We start from the raw sequence: 25,175 nt of genomic DNA on the forward strand, positions 1-25,175 counted from the left end.
GTTTAAATTAATTCCCCTCTTGTCCGTAACACAAGGGAATTTTGGAACATTACAGCCAATGCATCCACTATCTCTTCAGCCACTTCTTTTAAAACCCTAGGATGAAAGCCATCAGATCCAGGGAACTTATCAGCCTTTAGCTTAATAATTTTCTCAGCATCTTTTCCCCAGTGATTGTTTTAAGTTTCCCCTCCCTTTCACCTTTAAGTTTTATAAGTATTTCTGGGATGCTATTTGTGTCTTCTACATTGAAGACACCAAAGCTTCCGCCATTTCCTCGTTTCCCATTATTAATTCCTGTCTCACCCTCTAAGGACCAATGCTCACTTCAGTTACTCTTTTCCTTTTTATATACTTGTAGAAACTCTTACCAGGTTTAAAATAGCCTGATCCCTGGTAGGTACTAGAACATACTGCTCTAAGAGATTGTCCCAAATACATTTTATGAACTCATTTTCCAGGCTACCTTAGACAATCTGTTTCATCCAATCTATAAGATGATTAAAATTGCTCATGATTATTGCAGTACCTTGCTTACAAGCCCTCATTAGTTCTTCCTGTATATCTGACCTATAGTGTATAGCCTATAAACTACTCCCATTAGTGACTTCTTACTTTTGCTATTTCTTATCTCTGCCCAAATTGATTTTACGCCTTGATCTTCTGAACGAGGGTGATCTCTCACTACTGCACTAATGTCACCCTTAATTAACAGAGCTACCCCACCACCTTTTCCTAGCTTCCTGTCCTTCTGAAATGTCAAATAACTTTGAACAATTAGGTGCAGCTTTGGTCACCTCGCAACTTTGTCTCTAAAATGGCCATTAGGTGTCACATATTTATTTCTATTTGTGCTATTAATTCATCCGTTGTGTTACATAGAAACAGAAACTAGGAGCAGGAGTAGGCCATTCGGTCCTTCGAGCCTGCTCTGCCATTCAGTATAACCATGGCTGATCCTTTATCTCAATTCCATATTCTCACTTTCTCTTCATACCCCTTGATGTCCCTAATATCCAAATATTATCAATTTCTTTCTTGAATATGCCCAGTGACCTGGCCTCCACAGCTTTCTGTGGTAGAGAATTCCACAGGTTGACCACCCTCCGAGTGAAGAAATTTTTCCTTATCTCAGTCCTAAATGGCCTGCCCCATACCTGGAGACTGTGGCCCCTGCTTCTAGACTCCTCAACCAGGGGGAACCATCCTCCCTGCATCTAGTCTTTCTAGCCCTGTTAAAATTTTATATATTTCAATCAGATCCCCTCTCATTCTTCTAAACTCTAGAGAATACAGGCCCAGTCGAACTAATCTCTCCTCATATGACAGTCCTGCCATGCCCAGTATCAGCCAAGTGAGCCTTCGCTCACTCTATGGCAAGTCTATCCTTTCTTAGGTAGGGAGACCAAAACTGCATGCACTACTCCAGGTGTGGTCTCACCAAGGCCTTGTATAACTGCAGTAAGATATCCCCACTTCAAATCCTCTTGCAATGAAGGCCAACATACCATTTGCCTTCCTAATTGCTTGTTGCACCTGCCTATTTACTTTCATTGACAGATGTACAAGGGCACCCAGATCCCTTTGTACATCCATAATTCCAAATATATCACTATTTAAATAACACTCTGCCTTTCTGTTTTTCACACCAAATCATATAACTTCACATTTATCTACTTTATACTGCATCTGCCATGTGTTTGCCCATACACACAACTTGTCTAGACCGCCCTGAAGCCTTCTTGCATTCTCCTCAACCCTGCTCAGTTTTGTATCGTCAGCAAACTTGGAAATGTTGCATCTGGTTCCCTCATCCAAGTCATTTATATATATTGTGAATAGCTGGGGCCCAAGCACTGATCCCTGCGCTAGACCACTAGTCACTGCCTGCCACCTGAAAAAAGACCCATTTATTCCCCCACACTGTTTCCGATCTGTCAACCAAATATTAACCCATGCCAGTATATTATCCCCAATCCCATGTGCTTTAATTTTGCCCACTAGCCTCTTATGTGGGACCTTATCAAAAGCCTTCGTAAAATCCAAATACACAAAGATTTTTAAAACAAAAAGTTACAGAATGGATTTCGTAGATACATTAGTCATAAATCAACTCATCCACAAAAAAATGCTCGTGAAAAAAAGGAATTCAATTCAAAAGGAAGCTTGGTACAAGGTTGGAATCCAAATTTAATCCCACTTTAGATATCAATGTCCTCATCATCGTCCTCAATATCGTCAAGCTGGATTTCATCATCATCAGGTCCAAATGTGTCTGTTTCATTGATTTTGGCATGCTCTGAAAGTTCACCATAGGCTCTTAAACTTAGAGACACATGCAATAAGGGTACAACTGTAATCATTGGTGACTTTAATCTACAAATTGTTCGGACAAACCAAACTAGCAACAGGAGGAGGAGGATTTCCTGGTGTGTGCACATGGTTTTTTTAGACCAATACGTTGAGAGGTTATCCTAGACTGGGTACTGTGCAATGGAAAGGATTAATTAACAATCTTGTTGTGTGGGGTCCCTTGGGGAAGAGCGACCATAAAATGAAAGAATTGTCCATTAAGATGGAGTGTGAAGAAGTTGAATCCAAAACTAGGGTTCTGAATCTAAATAAAGAGAACTACAAGGGTATGAGGCACGAGTTGGCAATGGTGGATTGGGAGACCTTACTAAAAGGGTTGACAGTGGATAGGCAATGGCTAATATTTAAGAAAAACAGGAAAGGTGGCTCAACCATGGTTTACAAAAGAAGGAAACATATAAAATTGCCAGAAAAAGCAGCAAGCCTGAGGATTCGGAGCAATTTAGAACTCAGCAAAAGTGGACAAAAAGATTGATCAAGGGGGAAACGGAGTATGAGAGTAAACTTATAAGGAACATAAAAACTGACTTTAAAAGCTTTTATAAATATGGTGAAGAGAAAAAGATTAGTGAAGACAAATGTAGGTCCCTTAAAGTCAGAAGCGGGGGAAATTATAATGGGGGACAAAGAAATGGCAGAAGAATTGAACACATTTTGGTTCTGCCTTCACAAAAGAAGACACAAATAATTTCTCACAAATGTTAGGGAACCAAGGGTCTAGTGAGAGGAAGGAATTGAAGAAAATCAGTATTGGTAAAAAAAAAAGTGGTGGTGGAAAAACTAATGGTGTTAAAGCTGAAAAATTCCCAGGGTCTGATAATTTACATCCAAGAGTATTAAAGGAAGTGGCCATGGAAATATTGGATACATCGAATTTGCTCTATAGACTCTGGAGCAGTTCCTACAGATTGGACGGTGGCAAATTTAGTTCCACTATTTAAAAAAGGAGGGAGAGAAAAGACAGAATTACAGACCAGTTTGCCTAACATTAGTGGGGAAAATGCTAGCATCTATTATAAAAGGCATGGTAACAGAACACTTGGAAAGCATTAACAGGATTAGACAAAGTCAGCATGGGTTTCTGAAATGGAAATCATGCTTACCTAATCTACTGGAGTTTTTTTGAGAATGTAACTAGTAGAATAGATAAGGGAGAACCAGTGGACATGGTGTATTTGTTGATTAAAGTCACCCATGATTACAGTTGTACCCTTATTGCATGCGTCTCTAATTTCCTGCTTAATGCTTCCTTTACATCTCCATTACTGTTTGGGGGCCTATAAACAACCCCCACCAATGGTTTCTGCCCTTTGAGGTTTCTTATCTTCACCCAAACAGGTTTCACATCATGATTTTCTGAGCCAACATCCTTCCTCACTATTGCATCGATTTCTTCCTTTATTAACAATACTACCCCACCTCCTTTCCCTAATTGTCTGTCCTACCTCAATATTGAATACCCCTGGATGTTTAGTTCCCATCCTTGGTCATCCTGCAGCCTGGTCTCTAATTGCAACTTTATCATAACTGTTTATATCTATTTGCGCTGTTAATTCATCTACCTTATTGTGAATGCTCTGCGCATTAAGATACAATGCCTTTAGACTGGTCTTTGTAACCTTGTTAGTCATCTAAGCTTTATTTTGCACAATGATCCCATTTGTATTTCACCCTTGGATTTTCTGTCTTCCACTTTCGCTTCTTACTTTTCTTTCTTTTGCTTCTATTCTGGTTTCTCCCTCCTCAGGTTCCCAACCCCCTGCCATCCTAGTTTAAACCCTCCCCAATCACACTAACAAACACCAGCCCCCCTCCCCCTGAGGACACTGGTCCCGGTCCTACCCAGATGCAACCTGTCCTGTTTGTACTGGTCCCACCTTCCCCAGAACCAGTCCCAATATCCCAGAAATCTGAATGCTTCCCCTTTACACCATTTCTTCAGCCACACGTATTCATCTGATACATCCTATTTTTTCTACCCTCGCTAGCATGTGGTACTGGCAGTAATCCTGAGATTACTACCTTTGAGGTCCTACTTTTCAAATTTATGTCCTAACTCCCTATATTCAGCTTGTCGGACTCATCCCTTCTTTTTAACCTATGTCATTGGTACCAATACGTAACACGACCACTTACTGTTCACCCTCCCCCTTCAGAATGCTCGTCAGCCTCTCAGACATCCTTGACCCTGGCACCAGGGAGGCAACATATCATCTTGGAGTCTATTTTGCAACTGCAGAAATGCCCGTCTGTTCTCATTGTTGAATCACCAATAACTATAGCCCTGCCACTCCTCTTCCTCCCACCTTGTGCAGCGGAGCCACCTGTGGTGCCATATACTTGGCTCTTGCTGCTTCCCCATGAGAAGTCGTCTCCCCAACAGTATCCAAAACGGTATACCTGTTGGAGATGGGGATGGCCACGGGGACTCCTATACTACCTGCCTTCCTCTCTCTGCCTGGTGGTTACCCATCCACTTTCTGCCTGTTCAGTCTTTACCTGCAGTGTGGCCACTTCACTGAACGTGCTGTCTATGATAACCTTAGAATTGCGGATGCACCATAGTGAATCCACCCGCAGCTCCGGCTCCGAAATGTAGTTAGCCAGTAGCTGCAGCTGGATACATTTCCTGCACACGGTCACCAGGGACACTGGAAGTGTCCATGACTTCCCACATAGCACAGGAAGAGCATATCACAGGTGCAAGCTCTGCTGCCATGACTTTCCTTTAGATTAAACGCGTGAGTTATTCCCTTTAAAGAATACTAATCATGCTAGGGCCCTTATTCCACTCCGAACTCCCATTACAGTCCAAAGTTCTCACCTTATTTTGTTTAGGCTAATGGACTGCAGCAGTTTAGTTAGTCGAAAAAGTACTCACCTGACCCTACTTACCAATCAGCTGCCTCCCCTGCGTCGCGTCACTTTGTGAATCATGATGTCCTCATGCCGCTTTCAAACCATAGTCCAGCTCCCATTCTTTTTAAATCTCTGCTTTGACACTCAGCTCCTGCTCTTGTTAAATCTTACCAAGGTTACCGCTCCTCTCGCACTGCCTCCCGGTCCCACTCTGGGGGACCACCAGATGTTTCATTTGCTCCCTCCTCTCGTGCTGTTACAAATGTTGTGCACATTCATATGCAGAGCCTTTGATTCTAGCCTTATTTGCTGGTGCACTCAAGTTTACATGCTCTGTCCCTTCCTGCCAAACTCTGGTCATCATTACCCGTGTTACTCCCCTGCTCTATTTCCTTGCCCTTTCTCTTTATTTTACCACATTTCCCCTCACGTGATCCCTTGCCTCCACACCCGCCCCCCCCCCCCCTCCCCCCACTATTTAGCTTAAAGCCCTCTCTACCATTCCAGTTATAAGACTCACCAGAACATTGGTCGTAGCACGGTTTAGGTGAAGACTGTCCCAAAGGTACAGCACCCACTTTCCCTAGTACTGGTGCCAGTGCTCCATGAATTGAAACCCATTTCTCCCACACCAATCTTTGAGCCATGCATTCAACTCTCTAATCTTAGTTACTCTACACCAATTCACGTTGGCTCAGGAATAATCCAGAAATTACCACCTTTCTGGTTCTGCTATTTAATTTAGCCCCTAGCTGCTCATACTCACTAAGCAGAAGCTCTTTTCTAGTCCTATCCATGCTGCTGGTATCCACCTGGGCCATAACAATTGGATCCTCCCCCTCCCACGGCAAGTTCCTCTGCAGATGTCCCAAACCCTGGCACTAGGCAGGCAACATAGCCCCACACACAAAGAAAATTGCCCTTGGCTGCAGAAAACTGTGTCTATACCCCCTAACTATATTGTTCCCTACACCACTACATTTCTATTTACTCCTTCCAGTTGAATGGTACTTTGCACCATCGTGCCATAGTTAGTTCGCTTATTTAGCTTGCAGCCCCTGCTCTCGCCCATACTAGCTGGAAGAACCTCAAACCTGTTGGATAATAGCAAGGGCTGAGGCTCTGCCACATCTACCCTCAATCCCCTCTGCCTCTCACAATCACATCCTTATGTCCCTGACCACTGACAAAATCAGAAGACCCTATCCCAAGGGTGTAACCCCTCCTGGAACAAAGTATCAAGGGAACTTTCCCCCTCCCTGATGCATCGCAATGTGGGAGGCTAGGCTTCCAGCTCATTAACTCTGATCTGGGGCTCTTCCAACCACAGACAGTTATCGCATTTGTGGATGCCGTGGATCACAATGGCATCCACCAGCTCTCACATATTAAAGCTTCTTTTTAATTCATTGGTGTGATGTGGGTGTCGCTGGCTAGACCAGCATTTATTGCCCATCCCTAATTGCCACCCGAGAAAGTGGTGGTGAGCTGCCTTCTTCAACAGCTGCAGTCCATGTGGCGTTGGTACACCCATGGTGCTGTTAGGGAGGGAGTTTCAGGATTTTGACGCAGTGACAGTGAACGAACTGCGATCTATTTCCAAGTCAGGATGGTGAGTGGTCTGGAGGGGAACTTGCAGATGGTGGTGTCCCCGTGTGTCTGCTACCCTTGTTCTTCAAACTCATAGTGATCATGAGTTTGGAAGGTGCTGTCTAAGGAGGCTTGGTGAGTTCCTGCAGTGCATCTTGTAGATGGTACACACTGCTGCCAATGTGCGTCAGTGTTGGAGGCAACGAATGTTATTTTTGGGATGGGGTGCCAATCAAGTTGGCTGTGTTGTCCTGGATGATGTCAAGCCTGAGTGTTGTTGGATCACTCATCCAGGCAAATTGAGTGTATTCCATCCTGTCTTGTGCCTTGTAGATGGTGAACAGGCTTTGGGGAATCACGAGGCTGGTTACTTGCCGCAGCATTCCTAGCCTCTGACCTGCTCTTGTAGCCATTGTATTTACATGACCAGTCCAGTTCAGTTTCTGGTCAATGGTAACCTCCAGGATGTTGATATTTACCATATTATAGCTTTTTTTTAAGCCTGTCAAACTTATGTGTTTTAATTAACTAATTATTTTCTTAATTAAATTTTAATTAATGCTGCTAGTCCTGCTTGCGCTTATATACTTATTACTTCAATTGTTTACTTACCCCATTAAAATTCCCTAGTTTAGATAAGAGAAAAAGCTCACCAACCAATCACTTATCTTCTTTCCTGTTACATCGCACTGATTTTCTTTAGAATGCCCTGAACTCTTGTATTCATTCCACATACCCCCACCAGCTCTTCAAACTATCACTGCTGTCTCTAGGTCACACTACCTCTGGTATGCAACTTGTGTCTTCTACAACTAATGGAGGCTGTGAAAAGGTAGAAAGAGGAGCACCTCTCTCCCCCTTGGGCCAAATTCTCAACTTCACACTTGGTCTACATCTCACACAGATTGTCCGCTCTCCATGCAGATTGAAAACTTTCTCCATGGCCTTGAATAGTACTGACCAGTTAATTTACCCTCTGGGGCATTTTTGTGGTTTCAACATAGAACTTGAAAAGTTTACAGCATAGGAGACTACCATTTGGCTTATTGTATCTGCAGTAATAGTTTAGGAATCATCATATGATTTAGGAGACTATGCAATGAGTCTTGGTTGCAACATAATGGCGATGCAGAAAAGATGATGTAAGATGATATATTCCCAGTATATGATGAAAAAAGTTCAGAAAAGCTGAACTTTGGTAGCTTGGTAAAATAAGGAAAATGAAAAAGGTTACATGAAAGGGAAAAGCAGTAAACATTTGTGGCTGAAGATAGCAGAAGGATCATAAATCAGTAATTTTCTTGTATTAGGTCCAAGAAAAGAGAGACATTGGAATCTGGCCAGACATGGGAGCAGTATTCAAATATCGGACAGAGTTTGGCTATATAAAGAGTTACTGAGAGGAAAAGCACTTGGCATGATGGAGGAAACAGAATTTCCTGGAGCCAGCTTTAATGGTGGGAGTTGAATTTGAGTCAGGGGATAGTGAGCCAAGAATATCAGAGGAAGGACTAAAGCTGAAACAATACAAAGGCAAGAGGCAGTCAAAGTTGGTTGGATTGGTGGGAAATGCAAGAAAGAATAAACTGGTTTTAACAGGATGGAGGTGGAGTACATGGAGGACATGGTGCCTGAAAAAAGACAAATGTATAGAGAGAATAAAATCAGTAAAGATGGTCACCTATGTCTAGACTATCTGCAGTCTAGTAAGATTCCTTGAAATATTGTGCCTAACATTCCAAAATGAGTCTTGTTGCTTATTTCAAATTAACCGATATAATGTAATTAACTATTCTGTAAAACTATGATCACTTTTCTTTAGCTTTACTAATTAGGATTAATTTACACACAGACTCATGTTACAATATGCTTACTTTACCTTTACTTAACCATGTTAAAAGCTGTGCATTATTCCTTAGCCCAGTGACTTAGTGCCTCTTCACTTATATACTTCAACCTTTTGTAGTAGTCACCTAGCTACAATACATTTTGAAAGGCAGTATCTTTGTTCTGAAACCATGCTGACCATCTCTGGGCTTTTTGTGGTCCAAATGACATTAAGAACAATAATTTAACATGTTTCATTCCTTTTATTTATGTTTTGTTTCTTCCAATCTTTGAGTACAGCTGCTGTTTTTATAAATTCTTAATAATCTTGATTTTATTGCTAATTTTCGTAAGAATTCTAGGCTGATCAAAAGATACCATGGTCACTGAGGGTAAGCCTTAAGAGGCCATGATTGCAGCCGGAGCATATCACAAAATCACAGCCTCGAGATTTTCTCAAGGCACACCCTTCCCCATCATGTCTCAGAAAGTATCCTTTAGTTCTTTGAATTATTTTCATAATACATGCTTTACTGATTTCTATGGTCTAGATTCAGAAGCCAGGAATAAAAACAATAAATTCCAGATTGTTTTTTTGTAAACATTGATCTAAAATCTATTTAGAGGTCATTCCTACAGCCCTTAAAATGGACCAATCTGGTCTTAAGCTTTTCATCCACATATGCAGCCAAAACACTGGCAGCTCCCTTTTGTTGCCATCTTCAAACTGCCTTTCTAATGTCCTCATACATTATCTAATATTGCTTTTAACAGTTATCCTCAATCTTATCCTTATATGACTCCTGATCTCAATACATTTTCATTGCTGCACTTTTAAAGCTTTCTGCTGGGCAATATCAACTGTGCTGGCTTCAGTTTTGCTCTTAAAAATGTTTACTCCTAATGGCCTTGTATCGCAATAAAATATTTAAGATAATTCAATACCTTCCATTCTTATTTATTCCTTCTATGGCTCAATTTCTTTCTTTGCCCAGATAATTTCCTCCTACCTCTTGATAAACTATAAAGAATATTAACGATTCACAGTACACTTTTTGTCTCACTCATATTTATAGTTAGTCTATGGCCAGGTATTTTAGGAAGCATCTTAAATGTTCTGTTGCTGATAATAAAGATTATGAAATGCTATGGGTTTAATGCATTTTCAGGTTCTCTTAAATCAAAATACAGTAATTCCTCACTTAACATTGTAGCTGCATTCCCGAAAGTGCAACTTTAAATGAAACAACATTAAGCAAATCAGATTTTCTCATTACAACCAAAGTAAAAGCTGTAGTTAGGTTCTGTAAGACCTTTCCCATCTCAAAAAAAAATTACAAATATAGGACTTGACAGGGTATAATGTTTTAATTGGAGTTATTTTTAAAATAATTCCAAAGAAATATTCAAACTCTTTCTATTTAAATCCTGCTTGCTGACCCTCCAACTTGCCACTTCTGTCTCTTGAATCTTGTGAGCGTGGGCTTGGGAAGAGTGCCAGCAAAAGAGATGAAGTGAGGGAGTGAGAGGGTTGGGGAGCAAAGTGATGAGCAAGAGGATTGGGGAGCTGGATGGACAGCGAGTGGGAGGATTGGTGATCGGGATGGGTGAAAAGCAGGAGAGGGACAGGGTGTGGGACAGGCCACTCTGAAATGGGTCACATGTGCTACGTCGGCCAATGTGAAATGCTAAAACGGAAATATTGACACTAAGTGTCCATGCCAACCCTATTATATCTGAGATGCTAAAGCTGAATGATTTAAAACAGGGCAATCTAGAACAGGTACTTTTTGTACTGTAGAGGTTTCTTTTTCCTACAGAAATCTTTTAGTTTATCACTAAGACTAAGGAAACATACACACTTGAATTCAGATGCTGTAAAAACGTCTACAATTAATAAAATTGCTAGAAGTTTCTGCTACTTTTCGAAGGTTTCATAGTAGTGTTTCCTTTAAAATCGGCTTTTATAGGTGAACTACCTATAGGACAAGATCAAATTAAACCTTTGTAGTTAGATTTTTCTCAAAAGAAGCCCAATCGAATTCCTACTTCAGAACCCTTTTCATCCCTCTTTATAAAGTCAGATAACTCACCGTACGCCAATATCAGAAAATTTGCTTGGCAATTTTAGAAACGTGCATTTGGCTGTGTCTTGCTGGATGACTAATATGTTACCAGCAAATTTCTTGCACCATTGCTCACAGAATCTGTCACACCCTCACCTTCAGTTCTTCTCCCTCTCTTGTTCTGCTTGCATTCTCCACCCAGATTTGTTTTAGTCCGATTTACTAGTATGCCTGTATCAGTGCACTGAATGCATACAGAGCAGGAAAGCAGGAGTAATAGTGGGCTAAGACCAAGACAAGGATTAACAAATTAAATGGCCACTTAGGATGCCTGAGGTCAGCAGGGAGAAGAGCAGCAGGGTGCTGGAGATGAGTGCAGTAGGGTTGAGGACAGTAACAAAAGCAGAGAGAACACAGGGACTAGCAGGGTGCCAAAGGCAACTGCACAAGGTGTCAGAGCATACATAAAATTAAAAATAAGGAAAGAACAGAAAATTTAAAACAAAACTTACCAGTTAAAAAAGTTGATAAAGAAAATGTCAGATGGGCTTATGCTACCTATATGAGAGAACTGAAAAGTATAACAGTAATGCAAGAAGGTGTAACAGCATTACCTATTAAAAGTAATGCAAGCACATGTTATTTCAGATATTACCAAGTATTGCAAGTCATAACAAAATCATTATACAGGATGTGAGACAACAGAAAGAATATACAGTTATATGAAAGTGCAGTGCAGAAGTAGTGAAATAAAAACACTTAAGGCATCAAGTAGCAGAGACATGGTCTGTAAACAGTGGTCCTGAATTGAAGGGCACAAATATGTCACCTGAAGTGTCTGAACATGTACCTTCCTGAATTGGTCCCTCTTTTGCAACACTACTAGAATACCAAAAGGAGACTCCTGTCCTCCCATTTTGTTAGCTGCTATTTGTATTGCATAGTAACTGCCAAGTCTCCAGGAATGTTTGCCACAGCAAGTTGAAAGCTTCAACAAAAAGGCAAAATTACAGTGGGAAATAAAAGTATGTAAAATGTCAAAAATACAAGTAGAGAAATGCTTACTATTTAAAAAAAACTAGAATTAACATTCAATGAAGCAGCAGAAAGAGACAATATAAAAGGAGGCCAAGCACATTTCCTTGTCATGTGTTCACTTTGTAAAGGTAATGTACACATTGAGTAGTGGACCAATACTTGGTCATAAAATTAAACATTATTTTCTTAAGCACTTGGGATCTGTGCACACCTATAGTTCAATCTCATTCAACCTGCAAAATCATATGTTGTGTAATTAGGTGCGCTGCAAGTAGAACACGCAAAATCAGGAATCAATTTTCTGAGCTGCACCCACCAGAATAGTTCCATGCCATAAGCAGAGCCTCAATCAAGACTTAAAATTTCAAGAGGAACTAGTTAAGTGTTTAAAAAGGGAGAATATAAATTGATAGATGGAAACAGCAGGGAACTGTGACTAATTAGTCTTCAGAGGAACTAGCAACAGTTTGAAAGGACTCCCTCTAAGCTGTAAATATGTATCATGCTATTCTAAACATGTAAAGCAGCATAAGCAACATTTAGTTTGAAACTATTCTAATTTTCTATACTTTGCTCAATTACTTCTATAGAATTACAGCACATTAGATGTGGGTAAAGGTATTTTTTCATAAAAAATTACATAGTCACAATCAGAATCTTATTGCGCTGAAGCATACAAGACAAAATATAGTTTTAAAAAATCAGTGAAATAACTGGATTAGTTTATACAGATTTTCTTCAATGATGCTACCATGTCTTGGAGGGTGGAACATCTCAAGCTGTAGACATCTTCATAGCACTTAGTAAGTGTATTTCACAATCATAAATAGTGATATTACTGCCCATGTTACTACACAAACCATACTACTGAATCTTTAAAAAAAAATATATTGACTGAGAGCTGCCTTCAGTGGTTCATTGACTACATGGACTATATGCTGTGGTACAGAGGTATATACAATTCAAAAAGTACCAGGTTTGAGCCCTTGTCTACAAGTTGCAGGAATCTCAGCTGTGGCAAAATCGCTTCATAAATCATAGTTCTTTAGTCACAATGTGTTTAGTCTGTCAAATAAGCTTTAATAATGTTAACACTCACCAGTTATAAGCTCCCTCATTTCAGCGTCCACAGTTTTCCGTAACAAACGCAGTAAGGCTGGGATTCCACCAGCATTTTTGACGGCTATTTTATTCTCATCAGTTGTTCTTCCATAAACCAGGTTCCGAAGTGCACCACATGCATTTTTATGAACTTCAAGGACTTTATGATCCAGAAGATCAACTAAGTGTTTAATTCCACCCAATATGCACACCTTGAGCAAATAAGCAAGATACACTGCTCAGAATACTTAAGTTTTTTTTTACTGTAGATAGAGACATACGATTAAAAAAAATGCATTACTAATCCTACAATTATAAACACCAAAAGTACAGTGCTCTTGAATTCACAGCTCTAATGAAGGTGCATGATAAAATCATATGACAAGAATAGTATAAAATATGTAAGTCAGACTCCTGTACTTGCAAAAAACCATCTGATTTGTACTGTCCAATTCTTCCTAGGTTATTTAGATCTATTGAGGGAGGTGAAAAATACAGGCAAAAATTTAACATTCAAATTTCTCACACCCAAAAAAAAATCTGTTAAATGCCATATTAATAATACAGCATGCAAATTATATTGTTCACATACTCTGCAAGGCACTGGACAGGCACTGAAGCCAAAATTGCTCCCATACATTATCAAATATTTTCCATTATGCTCTCAAAATATCACATTCTCCTCTACCATAGGCCATTCACAGGCCATCTTTTTTTGAGACCTATTCCAATGTAACACTAATTGGCCACTAAGAGGTCAGTAAAAGCAGTCCAAAATAAACTTTTCAATTTTTCTCTCTTTATAGGAAAACATGTGTTTTTTCTTGTGACAGCACCTTACCCTGCCCACAAGAGAAAAGATCAATATCAGCAACTCGTACACGAACTTCCTGTCCAAGTCACTAGACGTATCAACATTATGTATTGTTTTTAAAATATGGCATCATTACAAAACTAAAATTTACGTAATTAATCACACTGAATGGTTTAAATAGGTATAGGACAGTTTGATGATTTGCACACCCACATGGTGATTAGAACTTTTAAATTGAAATACCTATGTTTAAAACATATGTCAAATAATTTTTTATGTTAGAAGCTGTAATACTGAAATAGTAATATTACTCCTATAAAGTGAATACTTCCAAGTTCAAAGCTAAACTCTTTCTCAATTAGTCTATTGAAATGTACTCTAGTTTGACAATTTGCTTAACTAGAGGGGGCACTACAGAGATATGGAATGGAGCAACTTTGCACCAATTCCTAATATTGCATGGTAAAGTATACAAACATATTACTTGACAGTTTCTGCACAACGTCATCTCAAAACATTTGGAGCAGAAATAGTTAGTTCCGACAAAAAGCAGCAACAACTTTGTAACTACAAGTAAATGCTCTCAATACCCCAACGTAAACCATTTAGATGTTCTTTCACACTACTTTTAATGTCTATTCTTAAATGAATGTGCAAAAGTGAATTGAGGCAAAAACAAAATCTGGTTTTGTAGTTGTATTAAAATTATAGCCAATTATTTGAAACATTGAAATAATGAGCTATAATTATGTTCTTTTCGTGACTTATTTGATTGAGAGCTGCCTCTGCTGCATCCTTCCATTCCCCAGAGCCCAAAGGGTCAAACTTTGATAGCTAGCAACTCCATCCTTCTGACAAGAGGCCAAACCAGACTGTTGGCAACCTTGATATCATATTTTATCAAGATCATGTTCTGACTACATAACTGAAAGGCCATCTATTTCCACCTCCATAACATCAGTCAACTCTGCTCAAGCCTCAGCTCATCTGGTGCTGAAGCCCTCATCCATGCCTATGTTACTTCTAAACTTGACTACTGTCACACACTCCTAGCCAGAGTCCCACATTCTGCCCGCCTTTATTTGAAGTCACCCAAAACTCTGCTGCCTGTGTCCTTACTCACTCCAAGGCATCATCCCTGTGCTGGCAGACCTAAACACACTCCCAGTTAAGCAACATATTAAAACTCCAATCCTGGCTTTCAAATCCCTCCATGTCCACACTCCTCCTCATTTCTAATCTCCTACAGAGTCACATCCCTTCAACATACCTGCACTCATTCACCCTGATTTTAATTGCTCTCCCACTGGTGGCCATGCCTTCAGCTGCCTAGGCCATAAGCTTTGGAATTCGTTCCCCAGACCTTTTTGCCCCTCTACCTCTCTTTGCTTCTTTAAGACGTAGCTTAAAACCTACCTCTTTGACCAAGCTTATGGTATTAGAAAAGATCACCAGATAATGTCAAATTTTCCTTTATTAAACTCCTGTGAAGTGCCTTTGAACATTTTATGTTAAACGTGCTATATCTCCAGATTCACAGTAATGTGGTTGAGTCTTAACTGCCCTCCGAAATGGCCTAGCAAGCCACTCAGCTCAAGGGAAATTAGGGATGAGCAAATGCTAGCCTTGCCAGTAACACCCACATCCCATGAAAGAATAAAAAATGAATAGAAAAAAAATGTTGTTTGTCTGATTCTTGAGAGTCAAACAGCTAATGAAGAATCCTTTCACTTTCCAATTAGTTTGGGAAGTAAGTGCACAAAGATGGTTGTGTTGCAATAACCAATGGTGGGAGCAGGGCAATGGAAGCAGGGGGTCATGTGATGAAACCTCCAGCAATCCATGCAACCAGAGCTGGTAACCTTACTTATAAGCAAAATTAGAATGATGGAATAAAAGGGACAGTAGCAACTGTTACAATCATACCACTCAAGACTGAAGTTTTCTTTTACAAAATGGAAAAGTTTGGCATGATCTGGACATATGGATACTAACCTGGGATTTTAAAAAAAAATCATAAGTTCATTGTAGGACTGTAAACAAGCAGGCCTCTTAAAAGAAATCACCTGACCTATATGGTAATTGTGAAGGAGTTTGTTTGTGTTGAGCTGCAAAGCACTTTACTTAATGAAAAGCTGGGAGACCAAAAAAAAAGGCAGACACATGGGAGAGGGGAAAAAAACTAAGTTGTGAACCTAAATTCAAAACCCAAAAATGCTGGAAAAACTCAGCAGGTCTGACAGCACATGTGGAGAGAGAAACAGAGTTGACGTTTCGAGTCCATATGACCCTTCTTCGGGGACAGGTGGAGGCAGAGTCAATCCAGGCATTCGAAAGGGAATTTGGTCATTATCTGAAAAGGAAAAATGTGCAGGGATATGGGGAAAAGGCAGGGGTCTACACCCAGTGACTTGCTCCTGCAGAGTACCAGCATGGGCACGACAGTCCAAATGGCTTCCTTTTGTGCTGTAACCATTCTATGGTCTTATTAAACAGAATAGACTTTGATTCTTCCAGTAGGGAGGGAAAAAAAATACACAAAGCACTTTATCTGCCAAGGCCAGACACGGATCTTTCAGTCAGGCAGAAAATCCTCCTTAATCAATTTTCCTGCTCTAGCTAAGGATGCTGGTCATTTCCCCTCACTATTCTATGTAGCCCCAACAAATTAGGGCTCACCCTGAAGCTTTATTGAGGGTTTCATCAATATTGGAAAGAACAAAGCTACCATCTTTGGCATCTGCCATAAATATTGTGCCCTTAATAACGACCAGGCTTAGGAGCCCAAGTCCTGTTTTCAAACTTAGGATAACCTCCATTATGTTCTGTGACACTACCACCATGCTAATGGGACAGGTTAAGAACAGATCTAGCAGCTCAAAACCAGGCATCCACAAAGGGCTATTGGTGATGAGCAAAAGCAGAACTGAATTTCAGCACAATCTGTAATCTGCATATCCCTCACACCACCAGTTAGATAACAAAACATATTTTAGTGAGGAATCTAGGTGGGCATGTTGAGAGCAGCACCAAGTATACCTCAAAATGATGTGCCAACCTGTTGAAGCTACAACACAGGAATATGTGCATGCATAACAGCAGAAGGGCATGCTATAGACAAAAGTGAATGATCCTGCAACTAACACATCAGATCAAAACAGGAAATGTTGCAAACACTCAGGTCAGCATTTTTCAATTAAGAAAATGTTACCCCTTCAGGTCGATGGCAGTCACTGATCTGAAACATCAACCGTTTCTCTCGTCACAGGTGCTGCCTGACCTGCTGAGTATTTCCAGCATTTTCTATTTTATTTCAGATTTTCAGAAACTGTAGTATTTTGCTTTGGGATCAGATCAAAGCTTGGTAATGCTGGCACATCTAGGAAACTGGTTTATCAGAACTGGGCATCAGATAAGTAGGCTAACAGCACACAGGAAATGGAGCGTCAAACAGAGGGCAGACTAATAGGCCTAGATGTTGTCAAAGCCTGCATAGAACTTGATACATGCCTTCAGCTGATGGAGCTGAAGCACAGTATGCAGATGAGGAAAGGGAGAAGCCAAAGGATAGATCTTTAAGGTACTCCAGAAGTGATTGTGTTGGATTGGAAAGAGAAGCCATTGCTACAGATGCCCTGGTACGACTGGATAGGCAAGAGTGAATTGAAGCAAAGGCAGTTCAAACTCAGCTGGACAATGCAGAGAAACATTGGAGAGGTTCATGTGGTTGATTGTATCAAACGCTGCAAAGAGGATGAGGAGGCAGAGTGCATCATGATTAGTTGGGAGATGTTATTTGAGGCTTTGATCATGGCTTTTCCAACACTGTTACGGAACAATTCCTTGACATTCTAGGCCCTTAACTAAGCACTTGGTCATTGCTCTTAAATTTTGCTCTCCTGAATCCTTATTCTTTCTCCATATACCTTCTTGGGATATTTTTTACGTTGAAAGCCCACCTAAATATAAAAAGTTGGCATGTGTCTGTTTAAGAAGGGAAATTAGCTGGAACAGAAGTTAATGCTCAGACACGCAGTTACATTTTCCAATGCCAATTCAGAAATGGAGCAAATAATCAGCACCGTGAAGGTAAGTAGGCATGGATCAGGAGGATTCTCAATTTACACTGTCTGTATAGTTGAAATACAACAACAATTAATAGTAAAAGCAGTGATTTCAGCTCAGAAATGCCACACTGTACCACAGGTAAATTTCAAGATGATTCCTTTTACATCAAAGGATTCAATGTGCAAGTTAGCAGAAATGATGTAGTTTTGCAATGTGAACAGACATCTCAATTTGTAGTGCATGCTTTTGTACTCTTTCATAGCTCTCCAAAAATGAAACAGAAATGCTATACACCATACCTCTGTTTTCACTTTATTATCGCCAAAACAGAGGTGCTGCAAGTAGGCTGCTGCATTCGCTTGAACTGATGGAAACTGGTGTTGGAGCATGTGAATCACCTCTGGCAATTCCGGGTCACGCCAAGCAAATTCCCTGATTTAAAAAATGAAATGAGGAAATCCCTCGTTAGTATCTCTCTTTGATAAGCATTTTAAACTAAAAGAATTCTGTTTTGAAATCAAACCACTCTATTCCAGCAAAGTGCAATCACCTTTTTTATTGGTCCATGGTCTATTAGGACTTATAGAAATTATTAAAATTTTAGTTTTTAATTTGCAATGAGAGTGTATTTATAACCCTTTAATAATGATCTACTTTTTCAAGACAAATTGTATCTATCTACAGAAAGTCTTAGTTATTGGGCATTCAAGCATCCCTCACCTAATTTTAATTGATTCTGGGGAAACACCTTTTTGTCACAGATGTTACCATTTGACTCTCCCCAGTATAAAAGGTACAGGCACTGCTCAATTAAAACTCAAGTTTGTTTTCTCCTGGGATTTGCATCTTTCAGCATTCGTTTTATTACATTTCTGATTTTGGACCTACAGTGTTCAGCATGTTTATATTTTCAATTTTTTTCCTCTAAATTGATCACTTGCTTGCAGCTCAGCAAACATACTTGTTATAATTTTTTTGGACAAAATTCACTGGGATTTTAATGGAATTTCTGCAGGGCTTCCTGGGCTTTCCTTCAGGAGCTATGACAGGCAAACAAGAGAATCCCTCTGAAAATTCTTATAATTTTCTTATAATTTTGGTCAGTGCTATAGGCTCAGCGGACCAGGTCTACAAGAAAATTTGCAGGCACGCTTTTCATTATACCAAGTAATAGTCAGTAAATCTAGCTTCTCTCTTTAAAACAAAAGTATGCTCTGTCCAGTAATGAGTACTTTTTGCTCAAGATAGATTTTGGTACTTAAGCTTTACCACTTTGGTCTCATAGGAATGGATCAAGTTTGGAACGCTCTACTCTTAACACTAATGCAGCAAGTCCTAATTGTGATGGCAGGTTGCATAAGATTGCCTTGTATCCCTTAGTGTTAATTTAGGTGATTTAGATAAAAGGATACAAACATATGAATTTGAAGGAGTAGGGAATTCAGCCCTTTGAAACTGCTCCACCATTTGATAAGATCATGGCTGATCTGTTATGGCCTCTATTTTCCCATCTATCTCCTATACCCTCTAACTCAGCCTTGAAATATTCAATGACCCTGCCTCCATTGCTCTCTGGGGAACAGAATTCCACAAGCTAACAATCCTCTGGGAGAAAAAAATTCTTACCATCTTAAATGGGAGACCCCTTATTTTTAATCTGTGTGCCCTAGTTCTACTTTCTCCCAGAAGGGCAAACATCCTTTCAGCATCCACCTGTCAAGTCCCCTCAGAATCTTGTATGTTTCAATAAGATCACCTCTCATTGTGAAATTCCAATGGGCATGGGCCCAACCTTTCCTCATAAGCTAACCCCCTTATCCCAAGAAGCAGTCGTGTGAAATTTTCTGCACTGCTTCTAATGTAATTTATATCCTTTCTTTGATAAGGGGACCAAAACTGTACACAGTACTCGAGATGTGGGTGCACCAACTGTACAACTGTAGCAAAACTTCCCTACTTTTATATATCATGCCCCTTGCAATAAATAACATTCTATTTGTCTTACTAACCATTTGCTATACCTGCATACTAACTTTGTGATTCATGTACCAGGACACCCAGATCACTCTGTACCTCAAGAGTTCTGCAATCTCTCTCTATTTAAATAATATGCTGTTTTTTTATTCCTCCTGCCCAAGAGGACAAGTTCACATTTTCCCACATTATACTTCATCTGCCAAATTTTTGCCCATTCACTTATCCTATTTATATCTCTTTGCAAACTCTTTGCGTCCCCTTCACAACTTTCAATTTGATTAGATGGATATTTCTTGTATGGGAAATCTAGGAACAAAGGAACAGAATCTTAGCATTGGATCTAGGCAGCTCAGGAGCAAAATCAGGAAGCATTTTTCTCCCTCCACAGATTGGAACTCATCCCACCCAGCCCCCAATAGGCTTTAATGCTTAGTCAGTGGAAGTTTAAGACTGTTAGATTTTTTGTTAGATAAGGGTAACTACAGGTATGGAGCAAAGGCAGATAAATGGATTTGAGATAAAGATCAGCCATGATCTAACTGAATGGCAGAATAGATTTGAGGAACTGGATAACTTAAACTTGCTTCTATGTTCATAATTAAAGTAGCAGACCTTTGGCCCTGTTTTGGTTATGCTCATGGTATTGAACATTATTTGGGTAAAATCTTCATATCTTTCAGGCACACAGTTCCACTGCCTTGTATTCTATACCTGCTAGAGAGAGAAGCTGCCTTACAGCCTCCTGACCTCTGGTTCAGCAAGCTGCTTTGAAACTTTCACTTTACTAAGTTTGTTACCAAATAGGTGATCAAATAAAATGAACAAAACTACACAACGTTACTTTGCACAAAGGCTGGGACAATAAGAATAACTAATATTAAACAAAAACTAAAAGATTTTAATTAATTGATTTTATTCAGATTCATTTGTGGGGTTTTGGAATTTTTGATTTTTTTTCATGGAAAGGTTTGGGAAAGAGCTATGTACAAATATATTTTAAAATGCAGTCATTTTAATTTAACAAGTCACAGAAGACACAACAGAGAGACTGTGGTGGAGGGAAGAGGAAGAGTATGATGTGTTAATGAGCTGCAGGCCTGGGCCTGGAGTTGAAAGCAAAAGGTCAGTTCAAGTAGTCAGAAGTGGTCTACAAAGAAAGATAATTCAAAACACAAGTCAATCCATGAAAGAGACGAGGCACAGGATTTATTATTTTTTCCCACTTTATGAGGAAAGGAGAGTGATTCAGTGAAGGAAATACAATTCGCTTTGATCATTACTCTCTGCATGTTCATTTATTGGCTACAAAATAAAGTAATTTAGCAGCTAACAATTTGCATCCGGTTTCGTCTCACTTGTGTTTTTCAGATTGACAAGACAAGTCTTATTTTGACCCCACATTTTCTCCCTTGTTCAGTCCCCAGTTATCTGCAGTGATTTTTCTGACGCCTTCTGTCACTAACAAATTCTGGCTGTTTTGGTGTAATCCATTTCTCTATAGATAGAGTTCCATTATACTTCTATCTCTTAAAAGGGCAGCCTGAAAGCCCTCCAAATCTTCTAATAGCAACCTGCCTAGTCACCATTTTTCACTTGGCTGAACTTGTTCCCTAATTTTACTCAAATGCACCGGATAAAAGTTGCTACTGTGAGAACTCACACGGGCCCTGGCTATGCTTGCCTTGGCAAATGAAGAACATCCACTTTTCCAACCCTACTCAGTTCCCCCTCCATGGTCACTTTTTCCATTACACTGATAACTGTCAGTGCTGTGTCTTGCTCTTAGAATCACAAAGTTTAAGGCATAGGAGACCACTTAGCCCATGAGTCTGCGCTGGCCAAAAAAACAAGCCCCCCAGCCTAATCCCACTTTCTAACATTTGGTCCGTAGCCCCGCAGGTTCCAGCATTTCAGGTGCACATCCAGGCACCTTTTAAATGAAATGAGATTTCTGTCTTTACTACCCTTTCAGGCAGAGGGTTCAAGACTCATACCATCCTCTGGATGACAAAGAAAAAACTTTTCCTCATCTCCCATCTAACCCTTCTACCAATCACTTTAAATCTATGCTCCCTAGTCACTGACCTTTCCGCTAAGGTAAACAGGCCCTTCTCATCCGCTCTTTCCAGACCATCAATTTTGTACATCTCAATCAAATCTCCTCTCAGCCCCCTCTGTTCCAAGGAGAACAACTTCAGCTTATCCGATCTTTCCTCACAGCTGTAATGTTCCAGTCCTGGCAACATCTACGTAAATCTCCTCTGTATCCTCTCTAGTGCAATTACACCCTTTCTGTAATGAGGTGGTCAGAGCTGCATACTAATATTTTATATAGTTCCAGCACAATCTCTCTGCTCTTATATTCTATGCCTCGGCTAATAAAGGTGTCCATATGCCTTCTTAACCACTTTATTGACCGTTCCTGCTACCCTTCAGGGGTCTGTGGACATTCACATCAAGGTCTCTCATATCCTCTACAACTGTCTCTATCCTTCCATTTAATGTGTATTCCTTTGCCTTGGTTGAGCTCCCCAAATGCATTATCTCACTTCTCTGGGCTAAATCCTATTGCCACTTTTCTGCCTACTTGACCAGTCCACAGCTATCCTCTTTATCAACCAGGTGGCCAATGTTTATGCCATTAGCAAACATCTTGAACATTCCCCCTACATTTACATACAAATTGTTAATATATACCACAAAAAGCAGGGGGCCTGGTACTGAGCCCTGCGGAGTACCACTGGAAACAGCCTTCTAGTCACAAAAACACCCATCAACAATTACCCTCTATTTCCTGCCACTGAGCCAATTTGGTATCCGGCTTGCTACATTCCCCCTGGATAGCACAGGCTTTCATTTTTTTAAAAACCAGTCTGCCACGCAGGCCAAGGTCAAAAGTCTTGTTAAAATCCAAGTAGGCCACATCAACTGCACTATCCTCATCAATCTTCCTTGTTACATCCTCAAAAAATTCAATCAAGTTAGTCAGACATGGCCTTGCCTTACAAATCCATGCTAACTACCGTTGATCAATCCATGCTTAAGCAACAGTTTATCCTACTTCTCAGAATTGATTCCAATAATTTTCCCACTACCGAGTTTAGAGTGACTGGCATGTAATTATTCAGTCTATACCTCCCTTTCTGAATAAAGGTTCACCATTAGTAGACCTCCAGTCCTCCAGTACCACACCTACATTCAGTGAGGATTGGAAAATGGTCAGGTCTTCCGCTATTTCCTCCTTGGCTTCTTTTAACAGCCTGGGGTACATTTCATCCAGCCCTGGTGGTTTATCCACTTTCAAGGATGCTAATACCCTTAATGCTTCCTCTCTCCCTATGTTTTATCACATCCAATACTTCACACTGCTCCTCCTCCTCAACTACAATGTCTGCATTGACACCTTTTTTTGTGAAGGTCGATGCAAAGTGTTCATTAAGAACCATGCACACAACCTCTGCCTCCATACATAGTTTACCTTTTTGGTCTTTTATGGCCCCTACTCTTTCCTCTTACTCTAATGTATTGATAAAACATCTTTGGGTTCTCCTCAGTTTTGCTTGCCAATATTCTGTTATGCCCTCCCTTTACTTTCCTAATTTCCTTTATGATTTCAGCCCTCCATTTTCACTACTCCTCTCAGCTTTCTGTAGTATTGAGTCTCAGTGCCTGACAAACTTTCCTTTACTGCCTCATCTTACCCTGTAAGCTCCTTGACATCCAGGGGGCTCTGGATTTGGCCGCCCCACCCTTTTTCCTTTGTGGAAACATGTTTACTCTGAACCCCTGACTCTCCCCTTCGAATACCTCTCACTGCTCTTGACACTGATTTAACTTCAAGTGGCTGTTTCCAGTCACTTCAGCTTAGTAAAATTACCCCAATTTAGGACTTGAACTCCTTTTTTATCTTTGTCCTTTTCCACAATTATGTTAAAGCTAACTGGATGATCACTACCACCAAAGTGCTTCCCCACTACCAACTCTCTCACCTGTCCAGCTGCATTACCTAAAACCGCACCCTCTCTTGTTGGACTTGCTATATACTGGCCAAAAAGGTTCTCCTGAATGCACCTCAAGAATTCTGTTCCCTCCATTCCTTTCACATTAAAATTATCCCAGTTAATATCGGGGTGGTTAAAAGCCCCTACTATTAATGTCCTATTGTTTTTGCACTTCTCAGAGATTTGCCTATATATTTGCTCTTCTATCTCCCTCTGGCTGTTTGCTGGACTTTAAGTGCACTCCCAGAAGTGTGACTGTCTCTTTTTTGTCCCTATGCTCAATTCATATGATCTCAACTGATGATCCTTCAAACATATCATCCCTCCTCACAGCTGTAATTGCTTCTCTAAACAAAATTGCCACCACCCCTTCCCCATCTTGTCTGGAAACCCTGTAACCAGGAACGTTGAGTTGCCATTCCTGTCCTCTTTAACCATGTTTCTGTAATAGCTATGATAGCATACTGCCATGTTTGCATCTGTGCCCTCAGCTTGCCTGCGTTATTTGCTATACTCCTTGCATTCAAGAATATACTCTTGAGCACTGCCAAACTCTTATTTTCTATCCTTTGTTTCCTCTGCCTTCCAGGCTCACTCATTTTCTGCCTTCCATTTTCATTTCTGATTTTGCCTCATCTGATTCTATCCTCCAGTTCTCATCCTTCTGCCAAACTAGTTTAAACCCTGCCCAAAAGCATTAACAAACCTCCCACAAGAATATTCAACCCGCCCTTATTGAGGTGCAAACTGTCTGGCTTGTAGACCAAGACCCAGAACCAATATCAATGTCTCAAGAATCTGAAGCCCTCCCATCTGCACCACCTCTCTAGCCACACATTCATCAGTTATAACTTCCCAGGGCATTGGGAGTAATCCGGAGGTTACTACCTTGGAGGTTCTGTTTTTTTTTTAAATGTCTTACCTAGCTCTCTAAAATTTGCTTTCGGGACCTCATAGCTCCTTCTACCTGTCATTGGTACCAATGTGAACCACAACATCTGGCTGTTCACTCTCCCCCTTAAGAATGTCCTGTAGCCACACTGTGGCACCAGAGGTGCAACATACCATCCTATAGTCACATCTATGGCCACAAATGCCTGTGTATTCCCCTAGCAAATCCTCTTCCGCTTGTGCTGCTGAGCCTCCTGTGGTGCCCAGAACTTGGCTCTTGCTACACACTTCTGAGGAACCATCGTCCTCACCAGTGTCCAAAATGGAAAACTGGTTTGTGAGCCAGACGGACGCAGAAGGACTCCTGCACTATCTAGACTTTCTGGTGGTCACCCACTCCTTCTCTGCCTGTATGCTCCTAACCTGTAGTCTGACCACCTCTAACATGCTACCCACATAGCCCTTAGCTTCGCAGATTTACCACACTGACTTTAGCTGCTGTTTGAGTTCTGAAACACAGAGCTCAAGTTTCTACAGCTGGTGACACTTCCTGCAGAGGTGTTCATCAGG

The 25,175-nt window shown here is 40.4% G+C and overlaps 1 protein-coding gene across 3 annotated transcripts in view; it reads right to left on the bottom strand.

The window, feature by feature from the left end:
- Nucleotides 1–25,175, bottom strand: part of pkp4 (plakophilin 4) — a 179,576-nt gene that overhangs the window by 42,115 nt on the left and 112,286 nt on the right. For all 3 annotated transcript variants that reach the window (XM_041201035.1, XM_041201036.1, XM_041201034.1), the window contains 2 exons: nucleotides 18,036–18,168; nucleotides 12,853–13,066 (listed from right to left, as the gene is read on the bottom strand). In XM_041201035.1, coding sequence (XP_041056969.1) covers nucleotides 12,853–13,066; nucleotides 18,036–18,168 — 347 coding nt within the window. The remainder of the gene's footprint in view (nucleotides 1–12,852; nucleotides 13,067–18,035; nucleotides 18,169–25,175) is intronic.

The sequence above is a fragment of the Carcharodon carcharias genome, chromosome 12 (assembly GCF_017639515.1).
Source record: "Carcharodon carcharias isolate sCarCar2 chromosome 12, sCarCar2.pri, whole genome shotgun sequence".
Taxonomy (NCBI): domain Eukaryota; kingdom Metazoa; phylum Chordata; class Chondrichthyes; order Lamniformes; family Lamnidae; genus Carcharodon; species Carcharodon carcharias.